The sequence below is a fragment of the Leptopilina boulardi genome, unplaced genomic scaffold (assembly GCF_019393585.1).
Source record: "Leptopilina boulardi isolate dan_hultmark-lab unplaced genomic scaffold, ZJU_Lbou_2.1 LbouV2_397, whole genome shotgun sequence".
Lineage (NCBI taxonomy): Eukaryota > Metazoa > Arthropoda > Insecta > Hymenoptera > Figitidae > Leptopilina > Leptopilina boulardi.
Genome location: NW_026137970.1, coordinates 335,723 through 357,732, shown reverse-complemented (window position 1 = coordinate 357,732; position 22,010 = coordinate 335,723). Strand labels below are relative to the sequence as shown.

Genomic DNA, 22,010 nt, shown 5'->3' with positions numbered 1-22,010 from the left:
TTAAACGAAGATCCCTACAAACATGATTTGTTAAGCGGGCTAAAAGTTGAGCTCCACAGAACTCAAGCCTTGGAATGCTCAATTGTTTCACAGGGGCAACCTTTGTCATGGCACAAATAAGTCTACAATACAATCAATAGGTCATTTCAAGAGTAGAGGAACACACTCTGGCATAAACGGCAGCTGAATAAGCAAAGATGGATAAGTCCGAAAAACCATGGATTTCGAAGAACGACACATCACTTGAAGTTCTAAGCCAACGTGGAATTTCAATGATATTCACTACTTTTAATGAATTGTACATTTCAACCCATTTGCCAAGAAGGTCAGTAGGTAGAGCCGAATACCAATCAACACCCTTTTCCCACAAAGTCCTTATGAAGATCTTATAAACTATTGTCAAGGGTGCCAGCCAACCTAAGGGATCATACAGCTTTGATATACTCGAAAGTACACTGCGTTTAGTATTGGTCTCAAGTAGGTCGGCCAAAGTGGAGCGAAAAACAAACGTGTCAGATTCAGGTCGCCAGTGCAATCCTAACAGAATATACTCTTCCTCGGTTTTCCAACTTAGTGTTTGGAAGGTTTCTATCCAATCAGAGGGTAGATGCTCCAATAAGGATAGATCATTAGAGGTCCATTTACGAAGCGAAAGTCCGCCCGCCATGAGGAGATCAATGTATTCCCTTTGTAACTTAAGAGCCGTATCGGTATCATCTGAACCGTCAAAAAGATCGTCGACATAAATTTGTTCTAATAACGATGTGGCTGGTTTTGGAAAACGGTTAGCTTCATCAACAAAGAAGTATTTCTGACATGTCGGTCTGGAGTTTTTGTCCTGTAGGTAGAAGTTCATTCAATGGAACTCCTGTGGAAGAACGTTGAGAACCATTAAACACTACGCGCAATTTCGTAGATGAGCTGTTCTCTTTAAAGACGCCATGATGTGGCAAGTAGTAGCATGTTTTGTCATCAGAAGTGTCAGTGGCTAACTCCATGTGCTTAAGATCAGAATACGTACCCACAAACTTATCGTAAGCTTCGAATAGAAAAAGAATTAATTTCAAACCTGCGCTTCATGACTTTCAGAGTACGTAAGGCTTGAAGTCGTGAATTACCTAGAGAGTCAGGATCACCCTTAAATGGCTGACGAACCATATACTTTCCTTGTTCTGTTCGCGAGTGTGTATTGCAGAAGATTTTTTCGCAATCTTGTTCTTCCTCCGTTAAGAAAGATTTGGAAGGTTGCGCGACTTCTTCCTGTTCCCAGAATCGTTGAAGTAGCTGAGGCAGATTGTTTTGAACTACACAAGGCAAGCTAACGACAGTATGGTTTGGGATTGTAGGTTCACTAGACGAATTTAAGGTTGTCTTTGTGGAACCAGTTATAATCGAACCCAGAGCTGTCTGTTGAGCAATAATCGGAGTATGAGAGCCAGTTTTAAGTCCTGGACGTAACATAATGGCATAAGCTTCACATCCAAGCAATAACTCGATAGGTTGCCCTGAATTTAAATTCGGATCAGCTAATTCAAGTTCACTGAGTTAATGCCAACTATTTGAAAGAGAACAGGTGGGTGGAAGATATTCAGTCAACCGCGTTAGTACTAAGGCATTAGCTTGAAGTTCAAAGGATGAACCAGACTGACGAGGTGAAATTATAAAATCTACAGAATCTCTCGCGTTTCCAGACGGAGTTGCTCCTATACCTGAAATGCTTAAATTAGAGGATTTTCTAGGTAGCTTCAAACATTTAGTAAGATACTCTGAGATGAAGTTGCATTCCGCACAAGGATCCAACAAGGCTCTAGCTAAGGTAGAAATTCCATCTTTTGATAAGATTCGAATCATGGCTGTGCTCAAGAGCATAGGAGTATGTTCGGTTACCGAAGTGTCAATAATGTGTCTAGTAACCGATGTTTTAGGAGGTTCTGATTCCGGATGTGAGGAGGTATCCGAACTGCCTTGAAATGCAGAAGAAGTCGAACTAGGTTTTATTTTGTATGGGTCATGAAGCAGAGAGTGATGCCTTTGAAAACAGGTACCTCACACCATCTGAGACTTACTGTCTTTAGTAATGTGTGTCCCAAAACAGTTAAAACAAAGCTTATTAGAACAAACGAACTCAAGTCTTTGCGGTATTCATTTAGACTTAAAATCTGTACAGGCTTCTAAATAGTGGTCTTGTTTACAACAAGGGCATTGTTGGGGTTTCCGTTGTGGCTTCGAAGCGGAATTAGTGACAGGATGAGCCTTGACGGATTTAGTAGGTTTGTCAGTTTTGTTATTAAAATTAGAAGGGCGAGCATTTGCATTTGTAGTATTGAAAGTGTTAGCTAGGGATTCTAGTGTACGAATACGAGTGGATAAGAAGATTTTTAGAGATTCAAAATCTGGTGGATTCGTAGCGGCTCCCAGCGAGTTTTCCTAGTCTCGACGGATTTGAGGATCCAATCTTTGAACAGTGATATAAACCAACCAGTCATCCCACTGATCAACTTGACGGTTTAGATTCTTAAGATTACCAATCGCGTCATTGGTACCATTGAACAGATCCTTTAATTTACTTACCGATTCCCTTGTCATAGATTTTAATTTACAAAGAGTGGCAATTTGAACGTTTACCAAAATCCGTAAGTTTTGATACTGTTCTGTCAGAATTTCCCAACCGCGATCAAAATTGTTAGCGGTAGGAGTAATATTCTGTAATAACAATACTGCTTCACCTGATAATGCGTTTTTAAGGTAATGAATACGTTTAATGTCAGTTAATGAACGATTCTCATGGATCATGGATTTAAACAAATCTCTAAAATTAGCCCACTCCTGATAGTCACCTGAAAATTTAGGAATATCAATGCGAGGTAGGTGGTGTCGGATCTGAGCTTCAATTGAGTGTCCTGAATTTTGATTAGACCCCTGATTATTCGAAGGATTAGGAATTGGAGCTTGAGGGTAGTAGGTTTTTAATCTGTCGAGAAAAATAGCCTTTTATATCAGGTACTGTTCCTCTGTTTTCGAAAGATAATCATTTTTAAAATAATCTAGATTTTCTAGACCTGCGATCATCCCAAGAGTCAAGATTATCTCATGCTGTTTTTGAAATTCGGTCCATTTTTTCTAAATTATCTAATCTAGCTTCACATGCCCCCACAGTCTTAGAAGCAGCCCCAAGTTTTTCAAAATTTAAATATGATCTAGAAATTAGACCGGCATAGTTGACTTGAGATGCAATAAGACTATTCATAGTAGGAGGTGCCATTTTATCAGTAAAGGACCCTGTGGGCAAAAAACCATGTTCGTTTCATGTCCACCAAATAATGTTCTGGAACATTATTTGAACATCCATGTCCTTAAAATGTTCCAGAACATTATTTGGCGGACATGAAAGGTTCTAAGAACGTCCTTAAAACGTTCTTAGAACGAACATGTTTTTTGCCCACAGGGGAGGTCCAACTTAGAAAGAGAATAACGGTAATCTCATTTAATTTCAATAAATACAGTAACTCAAGCTTACTAATTTGTTAAAAATATCAAGATTACTCTGACAAGTTTAATCAATAAAGTGTAAAAGACATATGGCGTACTCTCTTACAAAGATTGTTTAATTGACAGTGCATATTTCATAAAAGGAATTCAAGAAAACAAACTATTTCAAGAAATTTTTGATAAACTTTAATTAGTGAACTAATTTAATTTTTAAATAAATTCATATTTTATTTAAAATTTAGAAAATTAAGTTTTGAATTCCTTGACGCAATTAGAGTTAAAACAAAATTCAGAATGTTAAATTCTAGATTTTAAAGTTTTATAATTTAGAGTCCATGATACAAATTAGAAAAAAATGTCAAAGTAAAAACAGAACTAACAGGTTGAAAATATGGATCCAACTCACATAATATTAAGAAGAATCTCAACCGATGTAATGATCGTAGTTACTGAAGTGTACAGTGTTAAAGTATACTGATGAGAGAAGACGGCAATTCAGGGCAGTCACTTTAAATTAATTCGAGGTACTCTTTAATGTAGTAGTAGATCATTTAGTAGGTCAAGTCCAATGATATGTATTAAGTTCAGGCGAAATCCAAAGGTAAATCAAAATTCCAATAAATCGATTTTCAAAAAATCTTGATGAATTTTAAATAATAATATGCCTTGTAATGATTGTAAATGGCAAAGAGTCTATCGCTCATAACGGGTATTGCATGTAGGTGTGTAGGCAGATGGAATAGTGCATGCAGGCTGGCTATCAGTGGGAGTGATAACAGTTGGCAGTAGTTAGACGGCTCCACAGTAGTATAATGTCCAAATTGTCATCCTTCAACGGTGTGTAGAGAGTATACTGGTGTGTGAGTAGAGAAGGAGTAACACACAGGCACAGTGTGATATACCGAAGAATCCACATATATTTGGACGCATGTGTTAATGTTAAGCGGAGAAAGAACATAAAAAAATCTTGGAGACGACAATTATCGATTTGAAGAGAATTTTGAATCTCTTAAAAATCAAACGAAATAAAATCCACAATTGACTTGTTAATTAAAAATTAACAAATGTTGCAAAAATTAAACCAATTAATGCTTTACACTCAGAAAAATTTTCTCTTTCAGATGGTGTGACTACAAAAGAGACATAATCATCCCTATTAACAGTTTGAATTAAGTTTTTTTCTTAACTGCACTGCACTTTCCACTGCACTAATAGTCACTGCAAGCGAATTTGAACTCCACCATATCCGGCTCAAAGAACCAAATGTTCCGGGGTTGCGTGGTTTTTTTAAATAAACTAGACACTACATTTTTAATTTTAACAAAATAAAATAGTTATTTATTAAGAACTGGTTAATTAAAGATTTTTTCATCACTTGCACACCGGAACTTCTACAAAATAATGAATTTACAAAATGTGGTGCAAAGGTATTCGCAGTCAGCGATAGACTGACTGTATTAGCAGTCGAGACGAGCGAAGTCACTAAATTTATGCAACGAAACTTATATCTTATACTAATTTAAGTATGATTTCCAAACAATCTTGATCCTTATTTTCCTTATCTTGGTCCATTTTCCTTTTTCTTCGAACTTCTGTATATGTAGAGCTAGCTTTTCTAACGAATGAAATTAAATTTTTTGATACGGAAAAGTTGTGAATTCCTCCGTTATTCAAGACTGCATCGTACACCTGTCCCTGTGCTATTAAAGAATCTTCTTGAAGATTTTCCACTAACATCTCCTTTTTAATATAGAATCCCTTTTCAAGGGCGGCATTACCATGCGATAAGATAAAAATGTTTTAAAGAAATAAAGATAATTCTTTTACATCTTCTTTGTAAGCAAGAATGGATCGAAAGCATAAGTTATCTAGTCTGTCACCTGTTTTAGAAAAGGCTTTCTGGATTTCCAAAAAAATCATCTGATTTACAAATACTCTTAAATTGCCTTCCAATTAAGTCTGCTTCAATTCCGCTAATTTGTTTATTTTCGATAAAGTTGTCGAGGGTTATACGTAAGCGTCTTTCTCGAATTTTAGGTTGCTGACAAATTAAAGGGTCAAGAAAAGAAATTCCTTGAGCGAGCTTGTAGTTGAGAGGAGATCGTTCCAATAATTTTTCACACGTTATTTTTAAAGCTTTTCGTCAGTCATTGCGAAATTGCAAAATTTCAAGTTCTTTTTTTTCTTGTTTTAATTTTGCTAAAGCACTCCGACATGCAAAGCCCTAATTTACATGCTTTGCAGTCAATAAATTCTTTTCATTAGATAAATCGATTTTTCTTATATCTAAAATAGACTCTAAAATTTCTGGTTTTACAAATCTGTTCATTAAATTTCCCATCAAGATAACCAATTCTGCATATAAGAATGGAGCAAGTGGTAAATCGGATTGAAACTTGACTAAAAACGGGTTCATATGGCTTGCTAGTGTTTGAAAAAAACTGAGTTTTTGCTATAAAAATTTGTCTTTTACGGCGCTTTCAACAATTTTGAAACTGACTGAAGAAGGAAGTTTTATATCCTTCTTGGCACTATCGATGTATTTGACAATATTTGGCAAAATTTGAATTGCTCGTCGAGCCACGTCATAATTCTCGGTCCATCTAGTGGAACAATATTTTAGAGGAAATATTTTTGATCCAGAATATTCAATGTAAGCTGCACGTCGAGCAGGAACTTTATTAAATAAATTGAAAATAGACCGAAGAAATTGAACGATTTCCCATTTGGTAGCTTCAATTCCTTCTTTAAATGCATTATTGGTCGTATGTAGTCTACATGTTCCTAAATTTACTAATTCTGTCGAGTCAGAATCTTCTTTTAAATAACTTTTAAGTTCTTTATGGAATTTTAAATTAACATTCGGTTCGTCCATCGATACCTGTAGCAACTTCTTTATGTCTATTTCTTTTAACACTTCTTTAAAAGCCTCTAATAAGTCTACAGCTTTTGCAGAACCAAGAAATGTAGAACTAAAATATCGAGTTGATACTTGATTTAATACAGGATTCCAAAACCTGATGGTGATGTCCATTTGACCTGTTTGAACGACTTTATTTCGTCGATTGAGGGCAGAAACACGCCAATTCAGGCGAATGTTGAGAAACATGACAATCTAAAAAATATTAGGGAAACCTCCCGGCTGAAAAAACTTGTACAAGAAAATGTACAAATTCTTGTACATGTTCATTAATGAACTTGTACATTTTCTTGTACATGTTCATTAATGAACTTGTACATTTTCTTGTACATGTTCGAGTAATGTTCTTGAACAAGTTCAGCATCCGGAATTGAGACATGTTCTTGTACCAGAACTTTTACAAGATCCTGTACAAGAAGATATACTTGTACAAGAAAATGTACATATTCTTGTACATATTTTTTTGTGCAGGTTTCATATACATTTTCTTGTACCAGATGTGGAACATGTTCTTGTACATGTTCACTTATGTCTTTTAAATTAAAAATTAAAAACTTTAAAGGCTGCGCAGTAGTTTTTTTAAGCCTTTACAGCTGCGCAATAATTTTTAGCATGCATAAGTGAAGATTCTTAATAATTATAACTCATTAAAATTTCAAATTTTTTTCAAAAACATTTTTAAACTAATGTTCTTGTACAAGAACATAAACGTGTTCATGTAAAAGTACTTGTACATGAAACCTGCACAAAAAATATGTACAAGAACATATACATTTTCTTGTAGAACTATATTTTCTTATCCAAGATCTTGTACAAGTTCTGGTACAAGAACATATCTCAATTCCGGATGCTGAACTTGTTTAAGAACATTACTTGAACATGTACAAGAAAATGTACAAGTTCATTAATGAACATGTACAAGAACTTGTACATTTTCTTGTACAAGTTTTTTCAGCCGGGCTGCCATTCCAGTGAAGATTTCAAACACACGCCATCTTAGATGTCAAATTTTTGTTGATTGTTTTAGGTTGGTAACACTGTAAACGAAAAATTGATGAGTGAAAATAATTAATATTTTGTTGAATATTGATGGCTAAGTCGGTAGAACTTTTAATAATTTTATTATTAATAATTATACTTTTCTTAATTTTTAATATTGATTTCAAGAATAAAATTTTGTTAACTATAATATAACATGCTCAAGAAAGTGTTACCAACATAAAACAATCAACAAAAATTTGACATCTGAGATGGCATGTTTTTGCAATCTTCATTGGAATGGCAGGTTTCCCTAATATTTTTTAGATTGTCATGTTTCTCAACATTCGCCTGAATTGGCGTGTTTCTGCCCTCAATCGACGATTTAATGCTTCTTCGAAGCCTACTACTATTCGTGAACAATTTTTGCATATATCTATTAGCTCTTCATGAAAATATGGTGAAATGCCATATACTACAGTATAAGCTAGTTTAGTTTTTTGTAATTGCATTTTTTGTGCGATTGCTGAATCCGGAAACATTACTTATGTTCCACATAATTTATTAACACAGTTAATATAAGATATTTAGTTTATCACCGCCAATACTTTATCTACTGAAAAAAATTATAGTAATTGTGCTATATATAATTATAATTACCTTTAAAAATTCTCACATATTATTTACGCATATGTTAATAAAGAGATATAACTAAATTATTAATTTTTATAAGGTAATACGAAGTCTTAATATTTAATTCACATTTCTTTAAAATATTTATCCCAAAATTTTCCAATTATCATCACCTCATATTTTACTTAATACACGATTAAGAACTATTAATTTTTCACTTGTTATTATAGTTGGTTGGTTATGATTATTTTGGTAAATACCAAAGTACATAGTAAAGCAGTTGTATAATATAGAGTAAAACTGCAATATAAAAACTTTGAGTGTAGTATATTACATATGGATAAGACATAATCCTCGAGTTAAGCGCCAAATTTGAAGGTTTATCCGTACTATTGTGCTATACGTTTATAAATGCGTTTATGCGCACGCATTTTTTTAGGTGAGTTTATAATGGTGCGTCTCCAATGGGACTCTAGGAACAAGCGTTGCTCTTAGGTACCTATTGGAGACACTCCATAAGGCTCGTACCACAATGGCCTCGACACAAGGCAAACGTAGCGTAGACGAGACGCATCCCCATTCGATTATGCTGATTCTACACTCACCTAAAACTGCGCAAGCGGTCCGCATTTGCTTTACTATATTACTGAAATATATTACAAAAACGTCTAAACAAAAAAACTGAATTGATATTGATGTATCAAAGTTTTTTAATTTTTGGTTTCTTTTAATCCAAATTCCCTGACTTTTCCCTGACTAACAAAATTCCCTGACTTTTCCCTGATTTCCAGTTTTTCCCTGACTTGCCCCTATTGAAAAAAACACGTATAATTATACGTATAATAATACGTATAATTGTACGTATAATTGTACGTATAATTGTACGTATAATTATACGTATAATTATACGTATAATTGTACGTGTTTTTTTCAATAGGTATATATTTTCGTTTATTAATATATACCCCCAAATAGCACGGAAATTTGCAGCAAGTTTGCAGTGCAAGGTTTGAAAGTTTGTAAGGTAAGTTTGCAGCAAACTTGTGGCAAATATTGAAATGTCCTCCCTTGGCAAGTTTGCAGCAAAAACTTTCTGCAAACATGCTAAGCAAAATTGTCGAAAAGTTTCAAGAATAATTAGTAGCAAAATTGCGCTAAAATTTTTTAGAAATTTTAAAATGCAAATTAAATTTCACGAAAAAAAATATCGTCGAATGTCAATTCAAGCAGTCACCCATCAAAGTACTAACCGCGTCCAACGTTGCTTAACTTCCGTGATCTGATGAGAACTTGTTCCTTTGCCTTGGTGTTTCCGCTGTCTTGTCTTGATTAATAACTTTGTCGTATAAGTATTGTATCGCACCTAACCTCACTTTTAGTGACACGAAGTAACACAAATACACTTTATTATTTTAGGGGCGCTTAAAACATACAGTACTCTCCTGAGCACATGTCAGCTTGTCTATGAAACCCCCCCAAAAAAATATATCATGTCATGTACATCTCTTATCCAAGCATATAATTCATTTAATTATTGAGAATCGGTTTCAAATGAACACTATTTTTGTTTTTTCTTTTTTCTGTAAAGTTGAAGTGTATTTGTGTTACTTCGTGTCACTAAAAGTTAGGTTAGGTGCGATACAATACTTATACGACAAAGTTATTAATCAAGGCAAGACAGCGGAAACACCAAGGCGAAGGAACAAGTTCTCATCAGATCACGGAAGTTAATCAACGTTGGACGCGGTTAGTACTTTGATGGGTGACTGCTTGAATTGACATTCGACGATATTTTTTTCGTGAAATTTAATTTGCATTTTAAAATTTCTAAAAAATTTCAGCGCAATTTTGCTACTAATTATTCTTGAAACTTTTCGACAATTTTGCTTAGCATGTTTGCAGAAAGTTTTTGCTGCAAACTTGCCAAGGGAGGACATTTCAATATTTGCCACAAGTTTGCTACAAACTTACCTTACAAACTTTCAAACCTTGCACTGCAAACTTGCAGCAAACATGCTGCAAGTTTACGTGCTATTTGGGGCCTAAATATTATAAAATATAGGCACGTATAATAATACGTATAATAATACGTACAATTATACGTATAATTTTACGTACTATTACACGTATTATTATACGTGTCTATATTTTATAATATTTAGGTATATATTAATAAACAAAAATATACCCCTATTGAAAAAAACACGTACAATTATACGTATAATTCTTGTTTCAAATTCGTATGTCTTATTATACGTATAATTGTACGTATAATAATACGTATTATTATACGTGTTTTTTTCAATAGGGTGCGGCCACCCTGGTGTATGTGTTGTAAGTGTATGTGTAAGCCTGTAAGAAAGTGTTGATCCTGTGAGTGTCGTGTTGCATCGTTGTTGCCATCTCTGTGTCCATGGTCTGACAGGGGAAGTAAAAATATACATAGAAAAAATAAAAAAAAAACACAAAAAGTAAAGTAAATAAGACAAAAAATAAATAACAATTAGAACAAAACAAAATAAATAAAAACAACAAGAAAAAAAAAAGAAAACTGGGAAGTGAAAATAATAAAAAACAAAATATAAAATAAAAAATAAAGAGTAGAAATCAACGAGAGACAGAAAGAAGTTTTTTTTATGGCCCGGACCTCTCAGGGCGCCGAACCCATCCTTCATAGGGTTGCGTGGAAGCCCCAGTGACTCCGGGATTTTATCCCAGCGCTAGGAAGGTCTCTGCCTTTGTTTTGCAACGAAGTGCTTTATTATCAAAGTCACGAGGTTGACACCGCACAAGCAGCAGAGCATCTGCTGGTCTCAAGGAAGCCTCAGGAGCAAGGACGGGATGAACACAAGAGTCCGGCCGGCAGTCAAAGGGATTAGACCCCGAGTGTTCCACCATTTTTTTAAATTTTTTTTCCTTCTTCCTCTCTCTCCACCTCACCAATCTTCATATCTTCCCTTAAATAATCCCCCCTTAAATCGTCCATTTTCCTTTCCCTATTCTTCCTCTTCTATTCTTTTGCTGGTTTTGGTCCACTTCGGATTTACAACCAACTTGGTACACCTTGATCACCCTATTCGCAACCCGGGAAAGCGCCCGATAAATGACCAGCAAACCCCACACGAGAAGTTAATATTGTTTATATACAAAATAACTTTTTCAGAAAAAACACTGACATGTACATAAATTTATTCGAATGCTATTTATTATAACTCAAATAGTATTATATTTATGATTTTACTTTCTGTTTTCGATGTTTCTCTTTTAACAGTTCCAGAAATAAAATTACTTATTTCAACAATTAATTCAGTCACGTTACTAACGTGATTACGTTTTAGTAATCACATATTTATTCACATATTTTTTAGTAGCCTTTTGCAAGGCTTTCTTGTCTAAATATAGAAATATTCACTTCTTGAAATCCGATTTTGATTATAATAGACATTTTTTTCACGGATATTAACAATAGTTTAATAAATTCTTCTTTATAAATTAATTTTTTGTTACGACATGTGCCCAGTAAAAAAGTTGAATTATAAGAAGGTTCTATATGGATAACTTTTATGGCTGGTTTAGATAAGAAATACCACTTAAAAGGACACACTTATAAATGCAGGGTTATTAATTTGTTGTATTAAAACTGACATTATAAATGAAATGCAAATTTTGAAAAAAAGTAAATATTTCTTGGTTTATATTTGACAGTAGAAATAAGTAACTATATTTTCCCTTTCGGACGGTAAGTCGTTAATCTTTATTGACAGTGGATGTAAAATTTCATGCGCGGAAATGTGATTTGTGTAGTCAGTGTTTAAAAGAATGCGTTTTTTAACAGTAAACAAAATTAAATTTTTATAAAGTAAAATAAAGCAGCAAATCTAAGTAATTTATACACTGACTGCACAAATCACATTTTCGCGCGTTAAATTTTTTATCCACTGTTGATAAAGAAGAGCGACTTACCGTCCTACATTTATAACTGTGTCTTTTTAAGTGGTATTTCTTATCTAAACCAGCCATAAAAGTTGTCCATATAGCACCAAACGGTTCTATATGAAAAAAGTCTAATTCCATATTCAAGCTCCTGCGCTGCTATATGGAATACCGTATCGTGCTAACCAACTTTTTTTACTGGGTGCATAATTGTAGTAATTGTACTGGGGATTGTGAGTAGTAGAAAAATCAACTTGCGCATGCGCGTCGAACACTTTAGACCTTCTTACACCTTCATCCTATATTCAAAATGTATGAATATCCTACAATTACAACTACAATTAAAAGTAAAATAAAATAAAATTTTTTGCATTTCTCACTGAACAATATATGAGCACCTGAATATAATAACTCGCGCTACGCACGACTGTACGCTCTCAAGCCAGTCAAACCTACAAAAATGGTAAGAAAATTCAAATTCAAAATTTTTATTTTTGAAAAGTCTATTAATTTAATTACATTAATATTAAACTTGTGGAAAGCTGGTCATATTTAATGCACAGAGCCGGGCGACGCGCTATACTAGTGTCCCGCACGCGCTTTCTTAAAACTTCAATATTTTCCAAAGTTTTCAATAATTCGACTCAAAATTTTCCAAAAAACTTCTTTATATAATAATATACAAATGTCTCACTGGAAGTTATCTCAAATGCAAACTTACCTGCAGACTTTTTGTCGCCTAATGTAAGAAAACGTGATTTCCGACAGGTCTCTATTTATATTAAAAAATTAATAATTTTTCATTATATTGTCTTCAGTAGACCCAAGAGCGTGTGTACCCTATTTTTTAATCAAATCCGTTGATTATTGTAAAAGATACGATGAATTATGTTTTAAAACTTAATGAAATTTGTGAATCAAGATTTCTTAGTTTTTTGGATTTATTATTTAAAATATTTGTTTTTCTAAAAATGTTGAAGGAAAAAAGATGCGCCTTCTTATTTCCTACAAGGTAGTACTTTACAAAAATCAAAATTTTGAATTTGAATTTTCTTATTCTTTTTGTAAGTTTGACAGGCTTGAAATCGTACAGTCGAGCATAGCGCGAGTTATTATATCCAGGTGCTCATATATGAAGTGTATACTAGATCACTACTGAAAAAATTCTAACGTCGTTTATTACAAGCCTCGCATTAGGATAAAATTATTATCATTTACATTCTATACATTAAAATTACTCAAAGGGGATTCTGCTAAGATAAACAATTATCACGATGCCTGTGATAGTGAGACAGATTCGAACCTTTAAAATGATTCCTTAAACTCACCCATGCTGAGAGACCCTTTAATTTGCCGTTGATCCTCGTGGACTCCCACTATGATGAAAAAGGAATAATTAAATAAATAAACACTAATTAACCAAGACATATTTATTTAACACAAAACCAAAGAAATTTAAATACAAAAAATAATCAATTAATATAATGAAAAAGAAATCCTAAAATCACTTGCGCGAAAGACCGTTAAAGAAAAACGGATGATTGATTGAGATCCGCGAAACTAGTGATCAATCAATTTCCATTAATCACGAACCTCCCTTCTTTCTCAGAAAAACTCGTTCTTTTCCGGGACACCTCGCGGGCTATCGTAAAGGCATGTGTGAAACTCGAATTAATGATGCGTAACAAGCTATCATTTTTTCTAGCTAACTTCTGTTTGGAAAACCAAATATATCGCCTTGGGGACGCTTGTATCGAATTTCAAACAAATAGAGACAGGTGACGACACACTTCATCGTCACATATGTTAATCGAAAAACATATTAACTGCCGTATTGGATCCACTATTTTGTATTTAAGGGGACAACCGCAGTTGTAGTGCCAAAAAATAGACCTTTTTATGCATTTTTTTCTTGTACACCATTACATTTTTTCAAAATATCGATTTATCATTTAAAAGTACATATATTGAACATGAATTTAAAAAAAAGTTCAAATTATTAAATATTTTTAAAGTTATATACTGTTAAAGTGATGTCCTTTTAAAAAAACATGATTTCTGGTGATCACGACTATGGAAATCTGGCTCATCTAAAATCAAAAATTTAAACGGTTTTACATTTATGGAAAGATTATCTAGTCCTCAACGGAGCGATTTAAAAAAATATTTTTTGACAAAATGGCGACCTGTCAAAAACTTGACCGACCTGACGCGCCTCCATTTCAGCCTGTATATCTCATATTCAATTTTCACCGGATCATCATAAAAATTTGTAGACATATTTCTGAAAACATATACTTTAAGAAAATGCAATGAAAATAGATTTTCTATAAGTTACAACTCCGATTGCCCCTTAAATGTGACACCCGAATCGTAATCAGCGATACTAAAAACCTCCAAGTAAATAATTTCAAAAGCGTAGCTTAACTTTTTGATAGTATATGTACGTCATATTGGATCCGCCGTTTTGAATTTTAAAAAACTGACATCAAATTCGTAATTAGCGACCCCGAAAACCCCCAAGTAATAATTTCTAGGCCAATTGGATTGATTTTTAAAAAAGCCGTCCTCCATTTTGGATTCGCCATTTTGGTTTTCAAAAAACTAGCATCAGATTCGAAATCAGCAACCCCGGAAACCTTTTACTTACAATTTTTAGCCAATTCGATCGATTATTAAAAAAAATTGGCAGACATTTTGCATCTGTCAATTTGGATTTAAATTTTTTTAAACTAACATTAAATTTGTAATCAGCGACCCCAAAAACTCCAAATACAAAGTATTTTAAAAATTACAAAAAAAATTCAGGTGTTTTTTTATAGTTTTCTGTATTTATATTATTATGTTAATTATAGCGCTAAGTTAAAAGGAAATCTATAAATTACGTAAGACTTTTTAGGCTCTTTTATACCCTTGTTCTTTTAATATATAGTAAGATTTAGAAACATCTGCAATAGTAGTGTTTATCAATGACATTCTCCGATGAATACTACTATTTAGGTAACACTAAAATTTTAATCAGCTAATTTAAATAATTTTAAAAATTTAACTTGGCCAAGTATTGATGCTTATCAACTTCCACCAAATCATGAGACTGAAGTTATTTCATCCGGGTTAGTACTATGTTTATAAACTAATTATATTATATAAACATTTATATAATAATACGGCAGTTTAAAAGGAGAAGGCGAAGAATATTCTGAGCTCCATTTTAAACCATTTTATAGAAAAGGGAGAATCTGAAAAAGTCTGTGAAACGGCAACGTCGAATTTGTCTCTTAATTCCAAGTCGATGAACACATTCCTGAAGTTTTCTTTCCTAAGAAAGTCAGTTTTAATTCATGATTGGATAGATGTAGAAAATGAAAGTTAAAGCTTCACAACAAGCTATCATCGATCCAATGAATCGAAATTGAAAACTGTGTGATGAATGTTATGAGGATTAGCTAGCCGGGTAGGGTTCGGAAAAAATTTTTTAACATTCAATTTAATCTAAAAAGAATATATCTGATACGCGTTAGTTACAACTACGGGAGACGACAAAAATCATTATTATGAATATAAGTATAGCAACGAAACATGACGAAATTTCCGGAACGTGCGATGAATGAAACATAACCGAAATACAAATAAGAATAAAAAATATCACATCGTAAAACATTTTGAAATTCCTAAAATTAAAATACAAAAATTATACACGAAGTATTCTCGTCGACATACTGTTTGCCATCAATTCAGACATTCTCAATTATTTTACACGGTGCCGTAGTATCGTGGGAAAAAGATGGTTTGACCATGAGGTACCACCTCTTTTAATCATGCGGTGCTACCACTTGCGATTTTATCGCTTCTGTGGTATCACCACTTGAGTTCCTACTCACGGTACTGCCGTTCAGAAAGGTCTTTCCTATGGTACAACCGCTATCGAAGTAAGTGAATTAGACAGCTCCGTCTAGGGTCTAATGCTGATTCTACACTCACCTAAAACTGAGCGAGCGGTCCGCTTTTCCGTGATGCTTCCCCCAAATTTAACTACATCTATATATATATATAAAAACGTAACGCAAAGTTCGTAAAACGTCGCGCAGTTTTAGTTGAGTGTAGAATCAGCATCGGTAACGAGTAGGGGAACACGGCGCGGTAGGGGTCTATAAGCTGTCCGGAAACACTTGAGCGCTCCCATCGGCTTTCGCGAGAGACTAGCAAAATCACACAAATTTCACTTTTAATTTTTACTTACGTTACAACTATATACCCATTAAAAAAACTAAAGCGAACTGTTACTCGTCTTATTGAGGAACTGCTGTACTTTAACAAGTGCCCCTAAAAAAGCAGAATTTTGAAACGAGTACAAAGCAACACTTCATGTCTCTCATCAAACAAATAATATCAGTAAAAGATTTATAAACAAGATAATTAAATTTTAGATTATTTACAAACAGCCGGCAGTAATATAATGTAAAATTTCACAATTCTCGTTTGGGGAAATAGGTTATAATTAATAGGAAAACATTTGCAAAAAATTTACACAAAAATAAGAATTCAATTATAGTTTTTATTAAAACAATGTAGTTTACATCTCTAATCACAAATATACATGGAAAAATATCGAAAAATTCTTTTTTTATTGTTGTTTACGATTGCAAAAGAAAGTTTTACTAATTTTCATTAGCTTTCCTCATAGATAATTTACAAAAGATTGGAAATTTTCAAAATTCTCTATGAGCAAAGTCAATAAAAATTAGTGAAACCTCTGACGAATTCTGAGTGTACTCAGAATTTGTAAAGGCCGAAGCACAATAGAAACGTAACCGGAATCGTAATCGCAGACGGAAGAATTAGTAAAGGCCTAAGCACAATAGAAACGTAACCGGAATCGTAATCGCAAACGGAAGAATTAGAAAGAGAAGAACAGCAATATATGACTATCCTTCTCTAACACATTCTTCCGTTTACGATTGCAATTACGTTTCTATTCTGCTCAGGCCTTAAGGTGTACAAGCGCTTTAATTGTGCAGCTAGTTTCAAATATATTTTAAAAAAACCAAAAAAAGTATATTTAATTAAGAAAGATTGTATAAATAAATATCCCCAGTGATTCAAAAATCTCTTGCGCACCTCTAAATACGACATTGAAAACTAACTCGCACTTAATCTATGTGCAAGCACACGAACTATTTGGGTAGTTCGCTGGATATCACTGCATGCGTTTGCATGCTAATTTTTTTTACTATCTGTCACGGTTACGAATAAAGGCAAAAACGTTGAACTGATTACCCTCGCTCGCTCGCTCTTTTGGATTAGTAAAATTATTTAGACCTAAAAATTGTCTTACGTAATTTATGGTCAATCTCTTACGTATACTGGTAGTAACGAAAGGTTCTTCAATTTGAAATTCATTATTTTAAAGTCAATAATTTTAAAAAAATATATAATGTGCTTAATGGAAATTAGTTAGATGTAAATACAATAACATCTATGATGTAAATTAAAAATTATGTTTTTCATTGAATTACAGGGCCTTAAACTATTTATTAAATACTTTCCTTTATAAAAAAATCTTATCCTGCTTCCAACAATACCTGCACTTTTTGTAGAACTAAATTAGGTTCTAGTGTAATACCCACATTTATATTGTTCTTTAAGTCTTTTAAGGTACTTTTAAATTAAAAATTTTCTTTTCAGAATGCTATGGAAGCAATGAGCCTTATTGCAATCTTGGTGAACTGTGGGCTAATTAGTTTAAGTGGCCAAGTTCAACGAATGTTTCCAGAAATGTCAGCTACTCAAACAATACTTTTAATTGTGGCATTAGAACATATTATGATAGCAATTAGATTCATTATAATTTCTGCCGTACCTGACATTCCGAGTTGGGTGGCAACAGAAATGGCAAAAGTGGAATTTTTAAGACGAGAAGCAGTTCGTAAACTGTCCTCTACCCCATCACCAGATCATAATTCGTCCACAGTTATAGGTAAGTTAAACAGTATAATTTAACTTACGGAATGATATAACAAAATTTCAATACCAGCACGAAGCAAGTTGAAGTTAATGATATAACAAGTTACTAGAAAAGGATTCGTTTTTTCAGAATCCTCAAAACTTTTTAAATTAACTATCATTGTTACTGATAACAAAGGCTAACAAAATTTTAAAAACTACATGTTGCCAAACCAATGAAAGCCGATATTGGATTGGCTCTAGTTTTCAAGCAAGTGTCCAATCAGCACGAAAACTTGTACCAAACTTGCTACATGTTTGCACTGCAATCTTGCACATCTTACACGGCAAGCTTCTTGCCACCCGGCTGAAAAAACTTGTACAAGAAAATGTACAAGTTGTTGTAAATTTTCTTGTACAAGTATATTTTCTTGTCCAGGATCTTGTACAAGTTCTGGTACAAGAACATGTAATGTTCAGGAACATTACTCGAACATGTACAAGTTCATTAATGAACATGTACAAGAAATTGTACAAGTGTCAAAATACGCATTATTGGCCAGTTCAGGTACATTATAAATACATATTCGATTTAATTATTAATTATTATCATAAGATCATTACATATTTCACTTCTAAAATTCACACCTGCACCGCACTTTATTGTGTCGAAAACTTTTAACGTGTCCTATCGCGCGCAGTGCAGTGACTTTTTAAATTTTTAAATCTGATGTCAAATTCTTAATCAGCGACCTCAAAAACTTCAGTGTACTAAGTTTTATGACATTTAGAAACGATTTATAATTTTTGTGTGCGCCATATTTAATTCGACATTTGAAATTTTTGAAACTTCAGAACTATTTCAGTTTAATTAGTCCCTTAACGGTGCGCAAGAAGGAAAATTAAATAAAGTGTAATGTTCCCTCTAAATTCCTTTTTATTATAATTTGTGGATGTGTTACGAGTATTTTACTGTAGATTTTAAAATTGTCTCACGTAGCCGATTTAAAAAAATTCATTTTGAATGAAAATATAGTGTTTTTTTGCGGTACACACGAAAGTAAAAAATATATGGGCGATTCCACGTAAGATTTATAGTCGAGGTTTAAAATTTGGGTAAATATAGGGATCTGAAATCGTGACGTCACGAGAGAGGGGGAAAACCAATATGGCCGACACAACGGGGTCGGTTTAGCTGTCAGTTTTGTATTACGTGTGTTTTTTTATAGTTCTTTTCTAATTATTATACGAAAATAATGCTTGGAATGGCCGAAATTTGTGGTTTCACTGAGTCTACACCTTCGTGCAGAAATTTCGTTGAAGGGGAAAAAGTATTACATGCAGGACATGTGATATTTTGCGGCAAATTAGCCGCTGATAAAACTTGTATTAAAGTAATTGCATTTTGTTTGCAAACTTCAAAACTTAAAGGTAATCCGCACGAAATTTAAGGTGAAATAAGTTTCCAAAATAAAATAAATAAAATGAAATGTAGTTGCAAAGCGGGATTAAGTGGCAAATGCAAGCACGTGGTTGCAGTATTGCTACATTTACACACGTAAGTACATTTAAATTTCTGCTGTATCTTTTGTTTTGTACAATGTATTTACAATAAGTATAGTTTTTATGGTATTTATTTTGAAAATTTATTCTATTGTTAATTGAAAAGTTTTACATTCTTGGAGGTTAAGTTATATTTTTTTAGTTTCTTCAAATTGAATTTATTTGTTTGACTACGTACCTTGTCTATATAATAATAAAATACTCTATAAAATATGTTTATAATACCTATTATAATAATTAATTATTCTAAATCAATTTGTTTTTTTTATTATAGAATTGACTTAACATCTTTGGAGGAAACGTCATGTACGGACAACAGATGTTTATGGAGTACTCCAAGAGGAAAGGTACTGGAAAATTATGAACCAGCTCCATTACGATCACACGACTGTTTTTCTAACGAATTCGATAAAGAATATTCGACAAAAATAAATGAAGAAGATGAAAATTTTATAAAAGATTTACTTTTTAGTAGCAACATGGACTCAGCACTTTCAAAACATATGTATGCTTAAATTTATTCTATTAACTTTTAATTCTTTTTTATTGCAAAAATTTCGATGAATTGAAAATTGATTACTTTTAAAATTATTTTTTACTATGATGTTCTGAAAGTAATTTTTATAATAAGTGTGAAATTTATTTTATTATTATTTGTAATATACGGATCAATTTATTTTTTGTGATTTTTACAACGATGAAATATTTTTAATCATGCTTACATAAATTTTTTACATGCAAATAATTATTGTATTAACATTTTTCTACAATATTGACAAAAACATTTTATACAAATTAGGTAATTATTTTTTTTACAACAATTGCCGACTTTTTTGAAGCTTTATATATTAAATTACGAATGGCAAAATTTACAATCAAATAAAAATGTGATATTTATAAATCTTTAATAACAGGAATAATTTATTTTTATCTTAAAATGTACAACGACAACTAATTCCATTGAAGTTTTTATTATAAAATTAAATTAGAATTTTTGATCGAGTTTCTATCAATTATTTTTAGAAGGATAGGTACATATATTGAAAATATCTTCATTGTATTATGATTTTTATTTTACTTTTTTTATAGCTATAATGTATATATTGTAATCGTATATTTTAATATGTAGATGTGGACGGCACGAAGAAGTTTTGATCGAAACAGATAATAATAATGTGATGATAAATATGGATAAACTGCAATCTCTTCTATTAAATTTACCTTCTGAAAGCATGAAAATCCTTAAAAATTTAGAATATGAAATCCCCACGTGCTGTCAGTCATTTTTAACTAGCTTAAATGTAGATACGCAAACAATTTGCGAAGAAACTTTTAACGACAAAAAAAAGTGGTTCGAAAACCGACAATTCCGGATTACTGGTGCAAGGTGCTATGCAATCTACACGTACACCAGTAATAAAAAAGCTCAATGGGAAAAAAAGTCCTTAAGTTATTTTTATCCGAAATCTTTCAAACCAACGAAGGAAATGAAACACGGCATTGAGCAAGAATCAGAAGCACGAGAAACTTATTCAAATAAAAGTGGAGTGGAAGTAATGCAATTCGGTTTAATTGTCCCAAAAGAAAATTCGTGGTTAGGATTTTCGCCCGATGGCGTTGTTTTCGACAAAAACGGAATGCCTGGAAAATTAATAGAAATTAAATGTCCTTTTATAGGAAAAACAGAAACAGCTGAAAAAATTCTCTCCAAGTTGAGTTACATTAATATGCCGTTAAAAACATTAAAACAAAAACACGATTACTATGGCCAAATACAATTGGGCATGGCTATTTTGAACCTGAAAACAACTGATTTTATCATTTATGCTTCTTTTGATAAAAGCATGGTTGTAATTTCAATCGACATAAATTTGCAATTTCTAGAAAAAATGCTACCTGCCCTCAAGAAAGCGTACTTTAAACATATGATGCACTATATTTGTATTAAGAAGGCTTTAAACAAATAAAATAAGAATGGTTTGAGTTTTTTTTACAAAATCCTTTGCACTTAAATCCTAACCAAAAATAACCATTTTTTCAGCCATTCGCAGACAACTTAAGAAATTAGAATTCAGTTTTCTTACACTACGATGGGAACCTTTCATCACTTAAGATTGGCGCACTTAAATTTACTAATGCTGATAAAACAGTCATTATGTGTCCGGATTTTTTAACTAAACAAGAAGGCATTTTACTGCCCAAAATTTGAAAAACTTTTAAGCGTTGATTAAGCCTTTCAATGTGAATCCTGGCACTCGCAATACTTCTCGTATTCAGTGCATCTGCTTGCGAAAATTGAGTTTGATTCCTCAGGAAGGGTGGTCTCACAATTTCAATTCCATGCTCAGCGCAAATTTCGTCAATTAGAAAACCCTTATCTACCATGATTTTTTCATTTTTCTCTAATTGGCTTATTATGCCACTTTGCTGAAACATGGATTTATCAGAAGATCGTCCTCCGTAGGGAGGGCTTACATAAACAAGCAAACCACCAGGCGTGCACGCTGTCAGAAATTTAATTGTATATCGACTTTTATAATTCGAATACATT

At 32.8% G+C, this 22,010-nt stretch overlaps 1 protein-coding gene across 6 annotated transcripts in view; it reads left to right on the top strand.

The window, feature by feature from the left end:
* The window catches only part of LOC127288896 (anoctamin-8), a 207,592-nt gene that overhangs the window by 132,424 nt on the left and 53,158 nt on the right, over positions 1–22,010 (top strand). For all 6 annotated transcript variants that reach the window (XM_051316597.1, XM_051316598.1, XM_051316596.1 and 3 more), the window contains one exon: positions 17,639–17,930. In XM_051316597.1, the coding sequence (XP_051172554.1) occupies positions 17,639–17,930 (292 nt within the window). The remainder of the gene's footprint in view (positions 1–17,638; positions 17,931–22,010) is intronic.